The following is a 16,418-nucleotide window of genomic DNA, read 5'->3' as shown; positions in this document are numbered from 1 at the left end:
TATCATTCATTAATGTAACTAGATTTGATTAGATAAAGTCTAGTGTTCTGCGCTAATGTTATTACTGTAATGTGGTTAATTTTTTGAAAGCTCAAATATCTAATTAGACCCTGCAATTTGTTGATAAGAAGCATTTTAATGCTGAATTCTTGGATTTCACAAGCATGACTGGACCCAGCTCTGTCGACCTACATTTAGCAGCAGCTATTTTTATGCCACTTTGTAAGTAATGCTGGCAATTGAAACCTTTGACACATCATATTGATTGTTACCGCATGTCACCAAAATGGGTGCTCCAATGCCTTTCACTACATTTAAACCAAAAATACATTCTATTCTGAGAACTGGTTAATATTTTAACAATAATGATGGCTGCTTAGCAAGGATATTTACACATGACCAACAAATCATTGGCGTAATTTTGTTACTAATCAAATGTGTTGTTCTTTCCTATTTAAATTTCAAAGGACATTACATCATTTCACAAACATTCACAGGCAGTACTGCAATATGTTATGAGTATTAGGTCATTGCAAAAAGAGCTGAGTTCTGCTGTGGACAGATTTATATACAGTCCTTAAAAACAATGTACTAAACCATTTCCCCTAGCATCGCAGGATATAAAATCCGCGTCGTCGCCTTCTGACTCTTTGGTGTGATGTCAAGTTTTTTTTCCCTCTCTCTCCATATTCTACCGCTGTATTTCCATGAGCCACGGAGTACTACTTTGAGTTGTTTCCCCCGGCAGCGCGTTTTGACACATGTTTTGTCAACTCAAGTTGGCTGCCACTTCGCGCTGTGGGGTTCTCATTGTCCAGGAATTTTTTTTTTGTTTCTGGTCCGAATTTTCCAACATTACGATTTGGGCAGAGAAGCCAAATGCATCACTTGAATGTGTTAGAATCCAACATTTTCGCGTGTTTTTCAGCAATTCATGTATGCACCGTTTGCTGTTGTAATGTTCTGACCCGCACCTACTGGACATCCAGTATAAATAAATATTCAGATTCTATGTGTTGAATTTCTTTGCACCATACGTAGCCAAATGTGTTAATCGGAGGACCTTTAACTTGCGTGGGTTTCCGACAGAGACCTGCCCAACTGACGTGAAAACTCAATTACTGCAAATTAAAAAAAATCGTGGAGACACCACTTTTTATTAACCAACTTCAGTTGTCCTTCATCTTGAGTTCTGGCTGACTGGCATGTGTTTGAGTCAACCCGAGTTAGCTGTTCATGGAAAATAGCAATTTTTTTTTTATCAAGCTTTCAGTGGCAATTTCAAGCAAAGAAGAGAAATTAGTATATTTTAGAATTTTTGCCGTGTTTTATGTCAACCACATTCATTTAAGACTTAACAAGTCCGTTTTTAGACCAGTTATATCATACAAATTGCACGTCAATCCAATATCTATTTCGAATACTTGCAATTACTTCAGACAATAAGAGTAAGGTGCTCAAGGTAGGTGCATGTCTACAAAACACACACCCCTGAAGCAGCCGCCATGGCACTCTGGATGCCCGTAAGGTCAAAGCGAATCCAAGGGAGGTCGATCTTTTAGCAACAACAAATTAAGTGGCATGTAAAGCCCTAAAAATATCGAGTTCGGCTCATTCACCATTTTTCATACACACATTCGTCATCTGAATACCATCGACTTACTTTAAACCATTAAGAATAGTGCCCAAACACACTTTCAGTGTTGACACAACCGCTCTAAGATGTAGAGTGCATGGCCTCCAAATGCGTTATTAAATATTCAGACTCCGGTTGCCTGCTTTTGTGTGGGGCTCCTAAAGTGAGCACCTCTTGAGGTTTCGTGTGTCCTTGCTAAACTCAATTCACAAATGAATAGGAATTCTAAATATTTTTCACGTATCAATCTTTACAGCTGAAAAGTGAATATCTAACATCACAAGGACAAACATTTTTTAAAAAAGTTATGGAATGCCCGAATCAAAACATGTGTTTTATTGATATGGCTCTTACCAGAATATAACTTGTAGCGGTTTACATATTCTATGGGTCTTTCGGTAAAGTCACTAATCGCATTGTTTACAATTGCGATTTCGATTTGAAATCGATTAATCGTCCAGCCCTAGTCAAAACTGTTGTGTTTAAACATTTACGTAATAATAGACAACATTTTCAGGACACAATAGGCCTTGTCATCTGTATGTAAGCAAAGTTAAAGAAGGTAGCAATGTCAGGGTACTTCAAGCCACTGCATTGTTTAAATTAATTAAATTAATTAGAGGGCTGCGTTGTGGTATACACGGGTAAGTTAATCCCAATTTCGAATTCAGTAAAGGTTCAACATCTGTTGGTGTTCCTGAGTGAGTTGTGAAAACTCTAAATTTCCTTTGGTGGGAACCCAGACAACCGTTGACTCCTGCTGACTTTGCTGTATCGAAGAATTCACTCAATAATTATGACAACAATAGTCTTCGCAATATTGCAAATGCAAAATGAGTTCAATCGTAGGTTCAAATAAATCCGCATTTTCATTGCCTCAGCACTGTGATCCATCCTGCACAACAACGAACATCGTCCCCTCCATCGTCACCGTGCTGCCATTGTGATCACGCAGTCAGACAAGAAAACAAAGATCCACCGTGTAGCCTACGCAGTGTTTAGTCTGTTGTCCCCCCCCCACCCGCAGCTCCACTTATCACGGTTGGCTACGTACGGCACGAAAGAAGTTCAACATGCATACACAGGCTGATGGGGCGAATATTGTTAGTCAGCATCTATGGTGCACGAGCGGGCGGTGTATGGGCAGAATAATGTTCGGCCGCGAGGGCTAATCTTTTCCACAGATGTTTAAGGCTGAGTTGACCTAGGGAAGGCGCGGAACAGGTTCAGACAATCGCCACGAGAAGACTCGTCCCTCACGAGCCGTCCACAGATATGCACGTGCGGACACTGTGCATAGGAAGAAAAAAAGACCCCGCGGTGACGGGACGCACAGCAGCGGTGCACTCGAACGGGTTCAGTTTTCAGTTTCATTTATTAGGTATAGCCCTGTGAGCCATTCGGCTCTTGAATCGGGTGCGACCGCAACAAACAAAAAATGAACAAGAAAACATCTTAAAGTGACTGTGTGACTAAGCGCAAACAGAAAATCCAAGAAAAGACGGCAAAATATTGCAGTAAAAGCACCGTAGACCAACGCTGTGTGTTCAAAAATCCGAGTGGGATGCAAGTCACACGGGACAGCGGTGTCGGCATAGAGGAACACGGGGTGCGTTTTATTTTTAAAAAGGCATGCAGATCGTGGAGCTGCTGAACATTGATATTGACCTTGACAGCTGTTACCCCACAGTGATTGTCACGGGCTGCAATTGTTACACCAGTGGCATCCGAGTGCGATGCAGACATCATTATAACAGTTGTCCAAACAATTTATGTTCATTGAAAATTATGTTTTTTTTAAATCGATTAATCATGGGAGGGGGGGGTCATACGACTTTATTTATATACAGTACTGCAACTGTAAATATTTAAAACGGTCCTGTATTTGATTAAATATTTAGACAAAAAATGAAATGTCAGAAAACTAAACCGCCGTTGTGGAATGCCGTTGTGTACGTACGAGTTGTAAGAATATAGTGCACAATGCATTTAAAATACAGCACATGCTATAATGTACATGTGTATTGTGCACCTTAATCTGTGCTGTGCCTACACGTGTAAGCCATTGTGTGGAAAAGGAAAAACAAGCGGTATATTTGTTGTCGTGTGGTGGAGTAAAGTGTGGGTATGCCTACCTCTTTCAAGGGTGACGAGGGAGGATGGAAAATGGGTGATGTGATCAACGTACGTACGCATGAATGTTGAACTCCATTTGCACCGTATGTAGCCAACCGTGCTAATCGAAGGGGCTGTGGGAGGACAACAAAGAGTTTTAAAAATAGATGATTAAAAAGTGCATAGCTCCAGCGGCGTCCTAACATCGGAAGAAAGAGCGTTCCAGACGGCCGCCTAAGCGCATCTCAAAGCGCAAACGACGCAGTGGCCGTCTTTTGTGGGATGGTTAGCCAAAAGCCGCTGCGAGGGTGACCGAAAGAAGAGCCAGACAAAAAAATGACCTCTAGAGCTCCCTCGAGTAGAGGCCCTTCCGCCAGCAATGATATGGGCAAGCAATTGCAGGGCTGCACCTTTACCTTTTAGCTGAGAAACGAGGGCAAATGTACCACGCGAAAACCTGGGCCTCCATGCCACACGTGTCAATCAGTGCACTCATTACTAATTTTCCACTGGAAACACATTTGGTTCCTGACTTTTGACACCGGTCATCGATTTGAAGAATTGTTCACCGGTTTTCAACGGGCCGGTTATTTAGCAACTATTGTAAACGGCACACACCCCCCGCCTCCGTGCCCCACCACCAAGGGTTTCTGTGCTCTCCCAAATACATTTACCCAGTGACTGCCACTGCTCGATACGTTGGGAGTCTGTTGATGATCACCTCCTTCACAATGAAGCCTCCATCTGTTTTCCGAGACGCGTGAAGTTTTTACATTTAAACATTAAATATCGACAATTCGCCGAGGAATGTATACGCCATGAATGACAAGATTCCATTATTGCCAAGGAATGATTCTGACTGACACATTATTTAGAACCAAGAACTGGACGAGGAAGAATACTGGGAATTCGATTTCATTAGTGTTGTCCGTATTGTGCAGTGGCGTGTGTCATCGGACACGTACCTCAAGAGAATGTTCTCCCACTGTAACAGTAAAACACTCTGCAAAATTTATAAAACGGTGGAAAATGGGTTGCATTAGTGCATGGTGCCATAACTAAGTGCAAAGGTCTTGCAGGAACTGAGTGCACCATCCCCTTCAAACTCCATCACCCATCTTCCACCCTCCCTCATCACCCATCTCCCACCCTCCCTCATCACCCATCTTCCACCCTCCCTCATCACCCATCTCCCCCCACCCCTCATCACCCATCTCCCACCTCCCCTCATCACCCATCTCCCACCATCCCACATCACCCATCTCCCACCTCCCTCATCACCCATCTCCCACCCTCCCTCATCACCCATCTCCCACCTCCCTCATCACCCATCTCCCACCCTCATCACCCATCTTCCACCCTCCCTCATCACCCATCTCCCCCCCACCCCTCATCACCCATCTTCCACCTCCCCTCATCACCCATCTCCCACCATCCCACATCACCCATCTCCCACCTCCCTCATCACCCATCTCCCACCCTCCCTCATCACCCATCTCCCACCTCCCTCATCACCCATCTCCCACCCTCATCACCCATCTTCCACCCTCCCTCATCACCCATCTCCCCCCACCCCTCATCACCCATCTTCCACCTCCCCTCATCACCCATATCCCACAATACCACATCACCCATCTCCCACCTCCCTTATCACCCATCTCCCACCCTCCCTCATCACCCATCTCCCCCCACCCCTCATCACCCATCTTCCACCTCCCCACATCACCCATCTCCCACCTCCCTTATCACCCATCTCCCACCCTCCCTCATCACCCATCTTCCACCTCCCCTCATCACCCATATCCCACAATACCACATCACCCATCTCCCACCTCCCTCATCACCCATCTCCCACCCTCCCTCATCACCCATCTTCCACCCTCCCTCATCACCCATCTCCCCCCACCCCTCATCACCCATCTTCCACCTCCCCTCATCACCCATATCCCACAATACCACATCACCCATCTCCCACCCTCCCTCATCACCCATCTCCCACCCTCCCTCATCACCCATCTCCCACCCTCCATCACAGGGCCAGCGCTAGGCCGGTGCTGGGTGGGTATCCCCGCACGACCAAATGTCCCTTTGGCCCACCCAAGTTCACTCTGCTTAGCGGTGACTATCACTGTCATTATGGTGGCTCCCCCGCGCGATGGCTCTATGTGGGATACGCATTATTCAATTCTCTTTCATGTCGTTTAAAACATTTACGTCTTTACAGAACAGTTTATTTTACATGATATATGTAGGAAATTCCAAACGGTGGACGTTACGGGTTTTCAAATAGCAATAAAACAGACTTATGGTGGCAGAGTATGCAAAAGAACTTAAGTTACCACTCTGGAAGTGAGAAAACATATTGTCAGATTTAACAGTGGATTTCAAGGCTTGCTTTTTTCCCATTGTCTTTTAAGTCTATGATGAATATTTTTTTTGCTCACGGATGACAGTTGTGTACTAGGGGGCCGAGCAGTTTCTGGAAAAGGTATGAATGATTCTTCAGGGAGGTGGGATCGTTTACATCTATAAACAAACGTGGCATTGCAGGCCTTCAATGGAATGGTTTCTGGGGTCATGAAGCAGTAGTCAAGATGTGGAACATGAATGCAGATAAGTGAAGGAGACAGATCCCTATTGGGGAGGAATAAGGTTTGTGGAGTAGCAGCAGATGGCCGAGGTAGGGAAAAGTAGACATGAGGTGGTGGTGGTCACTCACGTGCCAGGCAAAATAGTGGTGAGAAAGGTGGACATGGTGTCAGAGATAGACAAGACCATGGGAGTGAGTGCGAGATGAGAGTAGTTGGGAGGGATCCGTGAACTCTCATAATTAATTACGGGAAAGTGGTTGAGAAGGAATTAGATGGACAGCCAAAGTGGAGAACACCTCCATTCTTCTCACTTACCGGACGTATTGGGAGAAAACGCATGCATGTTCAATTGGAATGGTCTGATGATAACACTATGTAACACGTTTTTTGTTCCTGGGTAGTAAGTGTTGCTTTCTAATTGCTTATGCCTCAAAAGTATAGAAAATGGCTGTTATTCCCCACAAACTTTGCTTTTGTGACCAGGACTTTATGTGAAGGAATGACACAAATGCACACCACGTTTTCTTATTGAAAATATATACATTTGTAAATATCACTGTCCTGGTCACAAAAGCAAAGTTTGTGGGGAATAATAGCAATTTTTCTGTACTTTTGAGGCATAAGCAATTTGAAAATAACACTTACTACCCAGGAACAAAAAAATCATTGTTTTGATACACAGCGTTATTAGTGATGGCACGCCCCCTGGTGTTGGAACCAATGCGGCACTTTGTGACGTTAGGAGCCTCGTCCAACGCTGACTTCCGGTGGTCGGTGTAAATTTGTTGTTGTTGCTGTTCTGACACTGCTGGACCGAGAGAGATGGTGACAACGTGAGGAGGGCTGCGTCCAACAGTGGGAAAGAACATGGCCGATGATGAATCGAACCAAATCCATGTGTATGTTTTTAAAGGTTACTTCTTAATCCGAACTCACAGCCCTAGAGGGTGGCAGTGAAGTGGATGGGGAAGGAAATTGACGAATATAGGAATGTAGTTGGTGGAAACAAAGCCCATGAACCCATCCTTGGTGCGGTTCCTTGGACCAGACCTGGATCGTTCATGAGCCGACAGGCACCAGCTCTTAGTGGAAACAAGGCACCTCAGATTCACACCGTTGGAATGTGCTTACTTGTTAGAGAGTCTCTCAATGAAGCAACCTTAGTATGGTGACAAGCTGCTGGACATCTGTTACTACTGGACATATGTGAAAAAGAGTCTTTGTAGCTCATCGGATTCCTCCAGAATAAAGATTATGATTCTTATAAGTGGCGAAATTTAATATTGTTATTTGCAGGCTCCTTACGGATTAGGTGCAGTTGTACAATGATTGCTCGCGGTTATTCTTACATCTGTAATAATTCTCCGGAGACGGATTCGGAATCGGTCTTCTTTATTTTCACTTCACGGTACACTTGTTCCCACACGCTCCGTTGCTGGCAGACAACGGAGAGCGGCAGACTCCCACAACTCCCACCGCGCACGTGGCACCCGGAGCCCCGTTCGCGCGTGGCTCTCACCCCGTTCAGTTCCCCGTCTCCTCTCGATCATCCCTCTCTCCTCCCTCTTAATCCCTTCGTCACGTGGTCCCCCCAGCCAATCCTCCATGGGCAATCTCGACCGTTCTCGATGGTTCCCTGTCACTCCCGGGACCACGCCTCTTATCCGGATCCCCATTAGCTGGGGCCCCAATGGCTGGGCCAATCACCCCTGATGACATGCCGTGATCACGCCGGCCCCACGCTCCCTATCTCGACCCTTATTGGCTACAAGCAGGACCGGCAAGCCAATCCCCCACGTGAACCCACTATAGCTGTTATTACACATACATAGCAGCACCTTGTGTTTGTGCTCAGCTCAGTAGCTTTGCTCATGTGGGACAGGAAGTGATACAATCCATAGATTTTTTTGTAAGTTCAACGATTTGCACTTTTCACCAAACGATATTCTAAAACAGCCGCTGTTCTTTGTCAGATGATAAATAATACGATGATGAGTGTCCCCCATAATTATACAAAACATAATTATACAATTACAGCATTTGAAAGCAATTTCATGATTCTAAAGATAAGGAATATGTAAACAGGTACATTGATATAATTGCACAAACATGTTATTCTAAAATATTAATTACCTGCCTTTTTCAAAAGACATTACATTTGCAGCGCTTTAATTTTGTTTATGAACTGAGTAACAAAACACAAATTTTATTACATTGCAATGTATAAAGTAGTAGAGTAGAAGCAAGCTGAGGATGTAAAGTCTTTCTTTTATTAAGTGAGACAACTAGCTGACCTAAAGAGACTTTAAAAAATCACCCAGCTAAAGATCAACATGTAGATGGACAATTCTCAAAATTTGCAACATCTTATATATATACCACAATGAAGGGTGTTTAAAGCTTAAGGAAAAAAAATTCTGAAATCTGGATCGCCCAACTTTTTATATATTTTAAAGGTAAAGATTTAGCCCTGCGATGATAACACCTGCCCATGCCACTGTTCGCAAACGGGCCTCCAACTAGAGTGGAGCTCGAGAGAGTCCCTCTGTCAGGTATTTGGCCTACTCTTCCACGCTGACCATACATTTTGGATATAGGTGGACGTGGCCCCACTTCACCCCACCGCAAACGACTTTGCCAATCGACGAATTGTGTTTTCCCCATTAATACTGCCACACCTGCAGCACGAACCGGCAACCTCTGTATCGCAAATCCAGTGTGCTAACCATTACACAGCGCCCCTTGTGATGCTAGCAGACGTTTTGTTGGAATGTAGCCAAAAGAGAGAGGAGATGCCGGAGAAGATGTGGAGCATCGTGGTGTGAATTCGTGTGCGGAACGAGGTGTGTATTATGACATGGTAAGTCCGTGAGGATGGCGAGGGTACCGTCCTCAAGCAGTGGGTTGATCATTGCCGCTGAAGACGATGATGTAAAGGATGACTGTGTGCAATGTGTACGTGTGCATAGGTGTTCGCTAACAACACTTGTCCCTCCAGTCTGTACAGGCTATATGGGAGGATCTTTGTCTTTGTGTCTGTTCAGGGTCTACAAACAACAACAAAAACATGCCATCCCTGCTCCAAAGCCGGTTATGAAATCATAAAAGTAATGAGAGAGGCATTCGATGTTCCTGTTTAGATTATGTTTGAGCGTTTTTGTAAAGCGTGTAGTATTGCCCGCACTGTTATAAATACTGCGGTGACATCTCATTCGATGTTTTCTATCTGCAGCCACGGTAATCAATCGGTCTGTTTTTTTTTACGATTTGTGTAAACCCAATGTACAAATGCAGTTTTAGCCACATGGGGGTGAACGCCACACACGCACACGGTGCAGTAACACCACGCACGGTTCACACGTTCAGTGACACGTTCATGCGTTGTGGGCACGCTTGCCCTTTGTGCAATGTGTAATGTGATGGTACCATTGGAAAACATTTTGCAACAATGAAGTTGTGCTGAACAATGCTTTGTGCGTACATCCCTCTGGGGATTTATATAAATGCAGCCCAGCTTTAAAACAAGAATAATAGAATAGGTGATGAAAGTTTTTTTTAAAAATCCTTCATTATTTAAAACAGGAGCACAGGTATATATAGAGGCAGGGCAACACACCTGTGGTTTGTTGTGTATCGATAAAGGTGCAGCGCTGAAATTGCTTACTCATGCCACTGCTGGTGAACAAGCCTCCACTAGCGGGGAGTTATAGAGTCTCTCTCGAGGCTATGTTGGCCTAGTCTTCCATTGTGGCCATGATGTCTTGCAAGATGTGACAGTACCCACACTTTACCCCACCACACACATGCTAGCGATCGACTGCAGTGGACCTATCTATACCACGGCAGCGTCTACGTGGTTACATATACTCAGAACCGGCCCTAGACCTTTGGGGGCCCTAAGCAAAATTTGGTTGGAGGCCCCTTTGATGTATGATTTTTTTCACCCACTCGCTAGCAGTGACTCTAGGGGGCCCTCTGCTGGCCACGGGGCCCTTTGCAATTGCAAGGGTCGCTTAGTGGCTGGGCCGGCTCTGCATATACTCTAGGTATTCTCTGTGAGTCTACGTCAATTAACTACAGTGGTTCCAACCGGTATCAAAGCACCGCGTCTTCGTGCTCATATAAGCAATGAGGTTTCGCTCGTCTTATTTAATGAGCACGAATGGTAGACATTGACATTCCACCCACATTGCCTTTCCATCCATAAGTTGGTCTTTCCATCCACAAGACAACCGATGATAATTTCCTACCAAGAGGTACTCATTTTATCTACCTGCAAAGATGATAGGTGAGTCGACCCCTGTCTGGGATTTAAACTTGTACCCTGTGCGATGCTTCAATAAACTGTACTCATTATGCCCTTGCAGATGGCACAACACACACATGGTGTAAAGCCATTTTTGCTATTGTGGCGATCAAGGTTTGTACCTAACATAACTGCCAGATCATCATCATTAAGTTTGTCCGCTGCTGGATGATTCTTGACATCGTGTCACCATCTCTCGGTGGCCCTGCGGTGCCACAATGATTCTAATTTCCGTGCATAAACCGATCTCATTGCTCATTCATGCGGTGGTTGTTTTCCATACTTTGGCTGCCATTACGTCTTGTCTCTCACCCATCATGACTGCGACACGTGTCCTTAGGCAAGCCTAATTGCTTACATAAACAGTTAATAAGATGTCTCTCAATTCAATGTGTTCCCTAATCCACGTGTTTATGAATCACACTGAAAGACAACAATCTCTCACCACGATGGCGCTATTGGTGCTTTATTTTCTTTGATCAGACACTGATGCATGAAATCTTTGGTGACTTCATCAATTTCCTTCGAGTCAAAATTTTTCACAAAAATTACACGCATAATGGCGCTTAATACTCATTTATTCTTTCTGGAATATGATTAATTATATGCATGTTCTCTATTGTGGCAAAAGCTTTCCAAAATCGAGCTTGCTCACATTGTTGGTTGGCCAATTTAGGTTGCATCTTGGTTACATCCTGGTTGCATCTTGCTTAACTATGGATATCAATGTTGTAGTTTGTGTCCCTTTAAAAACAGAACAAAATATTGAGCTATCATTCTCTAATTATTCTTTTCATTTTTGTGAAAAACAATTAGTAAACCATCACCAGCCAGTGCCGGATTAAGCTAGTGTGGGGCCTGTAGCATGGCCCTAAATACATGAATAAATAAAACATGATTATTAAAATACACATATTTTTTACTTAAATGGTAAAGTAATTGTATTTTTTCATTTGCTATACAGCCAGATAATAGGACAAATCGCTAACCTTAAACACCCAGTCGTTCATAAAAGCTGAAGGCAGTATAGTACTATAGTAATAGAGCGAGTGCAGAACCACTGAATCAAAATTGATAGCTTGAAAGCATTGTCGCCATCCTTCTCGGTCCTGGAATTCCACAATCCAACTCACTCCTGCTCATTGCTCCATCTCCTCTGGAGTCATCCTCTCAAGCGCTTCCCTCCTTTGGCTGCTATTCCATCATCGGTATGTCCTGCCCAAGCCTGCTTATTTTCCTGAATAAGAAGTTTCTATTATGCAATTAGTCAACGATCCATGCGTTCCCCTTTCTGTTTGTCAATGGCATTCCCAGCATTTATCTCACCGTACCTATACACACTTTTCAGCTCCTGTTTCCACGTTCTTTATCCGACTTTATATTTCTGATAAATGCCACGGCGGATAATATGCAGGGAATGAATCCTGTTTTTCTTTACGCACAACGATGTCGTTGCTTTTAATTGTCAAATGTAATTTTCCAAAAAGCACTCGACGCTGCCATTGGCTTGCCTCTTTTATTTCATCACTTTGATTCCAGTCGGCCTGCAACACCGTTGTGTGTTTCCAGAAGGAGCCCTTAAACATTTTTTTTCTTGAATCAGTGAACATGTTTAATCAGTGACCATGATCATGTTTATTTTCCGCACCTCCGATTAGCACGGTTGACTACGTATGGTGCGAAAGAAGTTCAAAATACACGTTATACGTCACTTAAACCTTGCTTATATTTATCATCTTCAGCTCCACCTTACAGCCTTCCCTGTCAAGCTCTTTAATCATGTTTTGTTATACATTCCATTATGCATTCTATTAAGTACAACACCAATGAAACCAACCATTTACCTTACGGTCATAAAAGCAAATGCCTCACCGGTGTGTGTGAGAGAGAGAGGGGGCGGTAGGGGGAGGGGAGATGGGTGGGTCGGCGTTGGGTGATGAGCTGGGCTCTGGATACGACGTGGAGGGAGTTACAGGCTGAGCCAGGTGACTCTGTGATGAGGATGATCTCAGGTTCAGGGCTGTTTGGCCTCGCCACCTCTCCCAGCTCTGGGCTCCTGTGCTCGGCACCCGGAGCGAGAGAGTCATTGACCATGCCATGGTGTTCCAGCGATACGCAGGGTGGCTCCCAATCCGCTCGGCAGGTGAGCACGCTTCCTGTCAATCGATCATACCGGACCGTGCGACTGGAGCTGCGAAATTCGCATTCGCGTTTGCATCAGAATGTATTTGTGAGCTCACAGCGTTCAAAGGTAATTGCATGTCTGGGTTTCGCATGGCCAGCAACACACAGGGTGGCTCCTAAGCACGCTTCCTGTTGAACAATCGTGCTGGACCCTGCGACTGAAGGTCACTAAACGTGTGTTCACATTCGTGATAGTGAAAACTATCAAAGTACATTAGAGTTCGGTGTTAAAGCCATTAGCCTTCTAATTAAAAAGACAATCCTACCGGACGTTTTTGTTTTATTTACAAAATAAATAAACGCTTAAATGTATTTGATTTGAAGCTTTCGTGACTGCAGGAATCACTCTTTGGTTCTTTCGGTAAAGTCACGTAGAAAGAAAATGAATTGAATAATAGAATACGAGGGTTAGATTAAAACATAAGCAATCGTCATCGGGTAGAAAACAAATCTATTACACTTAGAAATACAATGTAATATAACACAGAGAGTCGGCTAACACAACAGTCAACACCCTACCTGGTTGATTACGTTCTTCCAAAGATTGCTAAATTTGAGAGAGAGAGACAAAAGACAGACACGGAGACACACAGACAGACACACAAGAGTTTAGGGAGCAACCCTCTGTATTTCTGCTCCCTAAACTCAACAAAAAATGCCACATACCCCCCCCCCCACCCTTATATTTGCAACACATTGTAATTTTGAACACTGTTGTGCTTTGAATTTCTATGGGAAACATTTAATTTAAAACAATATTGTTGGGGCTTTATATGTAAATGCTGTACAACCTCTTTAAGCAATTTTTCAAGACTTGTGGTATTTGATAAATGAGTTACCCTCTATTAAATGCAACATCGAGCAATATAATGATATAATTACTAAGACAGTATTATACTCATATATATTGCACGCAAATGTACCTAAATGCAATGTACTAAAATTAATTACACGGATTCCCTATTCACAGGTCTGACGAGCATTAAAATGACAAAATGGGGAGTATGATCCTCAGTTCCATGATCCAGTACGTGCTGTTCGTACTGCTCAGCGCCAGAAGCACTATCAACGCTCTTCACGGGACTCCCGTTCGCCAGTGCTTCAGCGAATGCACGTGCTTCCAAGGTGCAAAGTTTGTCAACTGTACGTCGGCAGGCCTCTCTGCCATTCCGAGTGACATTCCTCAAGACACGGAGCACGTGGATTTTTCCAACAACAACATCACCCGCATCGGTCCCGGAACCATGACCCTCCTGCGGAGGTTACACATCCTCGTGGTCAGAAACAGCAACGTGGCGCACATCGCAGAGAGCGCCTTCCAGAACCTGGACAACTTGCGGAAGCTGGACATGAGCGGTAACAGAATACAAGACCTCCCGAATGGATTCTGTTATGGCCTGTCCGAATTGACCGAGCTGAAATTCACCGACAATGAAATTATGAACGTATCGTACGCGCAGTTTCATTGTCTGGGGCAGCTGGAAAGTCTAAAATTGGACAGCAACAAGATAGCACACGTTGAAGTGGGTGCCTTCCGTAGTCTGACTCGACTTCGCCACATGAATCTCAACAACAACTACCTGGAGGTGCTCACAGATGGGATGTTCTCGATGCTGCAGCACTTGGAGGTCCTTGAACTTCAGAACAACAGCATTTCCACAATCGAGCCCACCGCCTTTGTGTCTCTGCGCAGCTTGATCATTTTGGATCTGAGCCACAATAACATGAGTGACATAACATTTAAGGTAACTGAAACTGTGTGTTTGCTCTGGATAATCAATGCAACACCTTTGTAGAGAAAAACTAAATCTGTGCTCACACGTGGCATGATTGTTTATGGTGGAAACATCCTCAAGGAATATACAGAGAGCCCAAAAGTCAGGGGACAGAGTGTTATTATATTTTAACAAATCACAAAGGGTTATTTCATTTATTTTAACCAATGCTCAAACTGACTTCCCTTAACATTAATGCACGCATGAATTCCCTTTTTAAATGAATTTAGGACTTTTTTAAGGTTACAACTGGCTTCTTTAGCATAAATGAAAAAACGAATTTAATTCGTTTTTCTTTAGTGAAATTTCTTTCCATTTTTAAATGCAATTTGAAAAGGAACAATACAAATAGATATTAATAATGATAAAGATCAAATATTAAATGTAAAACTACACTATTAAAATGTTTTAATGCTAGGTGTTCTTTCTTTTGGGTCACTGTTTATTAAAATACATACATTCTTACTCCGCTTGCTACACCTTCAGATCATGATATACAGTATACAATGGAACATAGTTTATTACATAACATACATGTGTTTGTCTTACCTAATAAAACACTAAAACCACTTTTATATCAACTTGCCTTTGGATCTCCTTGACCCTTGACCAGTGTTTTCCAGAGTCTGTTTAAGCAGGGAAACCTCAGACTGGTTTCAACTTTAACTGAGTATCATCAGCAGAGTTTAGCGTGGAAAACATTGGTCCAGAAGGCCCATACGCTGATGGACCAAAACCTTATTTTCTTCCATTGCCTACGACTCATCAGCACAACAAATAAGACATTTTATTTCCAAATTTATATTTTCAAATAGCTTAATTTGACTTTTTTAAACCTACACTGAGAAAAAAAAGTACCCATTTAAAATATATTATCGTTAAATCAAACCAACTCCTTACAAAAACAACCAATGTCATTTATTTCAGTGAATAACCGCGCTGTGGCTTTAAAAGTTCAGCTCACGTGTGAATGCCAGAGTGTCTCATGCCTGCCCTGTCCATCGCTACGTGCCACGCAGGTGTTCGTGAACATCGACACGCAGGACACGCAGATTCAGCTGTCCCACAATCCCTGGGCGTGCGACTGCGAGCTGCAGCGAGTGTTCAACAAACTGGAGCAGGTGCGTCGCCTGGCCATCGAGGACTATGGCCACGTCGAGTGCCACTGGCCCCCGTCGTTGCAGAACAGGACGCTGGCCAGCATGGACAGTCAGCTGTGCGTCGCCGAGACGGCCACAATGCTCATCATAACCATCACCGTCGCCGTCGCCATCGTCGCTGCCATCGTCGTGGCTGAGCGCAACCGCAAGAAGCGCACGGGCAAGCATTGGACGGAAGACAACGATATGCCCTGAGTGGACATCCCCAACAGAGGGAGGTTGCATTCATTCTAGATTTGAAGCTTTCGTGACTGCAACGATTCATATTCTTAGGTTTTTTTCGGTAAAGTCACGTAGGTTAAAAAATAAAAGTTAAAATTATTTTTATTTTACTTTTATTAATTTGAACTTTAATTTTTTACCTACGTGACTTTACCGAAAAAACCTAAGAATATGAATATGAGGTTGCATTATTGTGCGATATATCTGTCTCCGATGTGACACGTGTTGTTGGGAATGCTGTCCCGGCATTTTGCCCCACATGCCGTAAAGCTTCTCGCGTGCAACCAGACAACACATTGGAGAGAGGGGGGTTGGTTGTATTTGCTGTTTTCCTCAATATCCAGCTCTTTAATAAGTTCGGGGGCACTCGAACCTGAGGGGTCACAATGTAGTGGCAGGGTGCAGTCAGTGCCAAGAGGGCTTATTGGT

General features: G+C 43.9%; 1 protein-coding gene across 1 annotated transcript; it reads left to right on the top strand.

Moving 5' to 3' along the window:
• Positions 1-13,712: 13,712 nt before the first annotated feature.
• Positions 13,713-16,008, top strand: LOC144733396 (uncharacterized). Its single transcript, XM_078615306.1, has 2 exons — positions 13,713-14,577; positions 15,627-16,008. The coding sequence occupies exons 1-2, from the start codon at positions 13,828-13,830 to the stop codon at positions 15,960-15,962; spliced, it is 1,086 nt and encodes a 361-aa protein (XP_078471432.1). The 5' UTR covers positions 13,713-13,827; the 3' UTR covers positions 15,963-16,008.
• Positions 16,009-16,418: the final 410 nt, after the last annotated feature.

The sequence above is a fragment of the Lampetra planeri genome, chromosome 2, assembly GCF_965212315.1.
Source record: "Lampetra planeri chromosome 2, kcLamPlan1.2.h2, whole genome shotgun sequence".
NCBI lineage: Eukaryota > Metazoa > Chordata > Hyperoartia > Petromyzontiformes > Petromyzontidae > Lampetra > Lampetra planeri.
Note: the sequence above shows the minus strand (reverse complement) of the source record. Positions and strands in the feature narration are given on the sequence as shown.

What these genes read in the sequence shown, in the direction of transcription:
- LOC144733396 (XM_078615306.1), top strand. Translation starts at nt 13,828, where the DNA reads ATGGGGAGTATGATCCTCAGTTCCATGATCCAGTACGTGCTGTTCGTA. An exon ending in TGAGTGACATAACATTTAAG is followed by an intron (nt 14,578 to 15,626) that starts GTAACTGAAACT and finishes CGTGCCACGCAG; the next exon opens with GTGTTCGTGAACATCGACAC.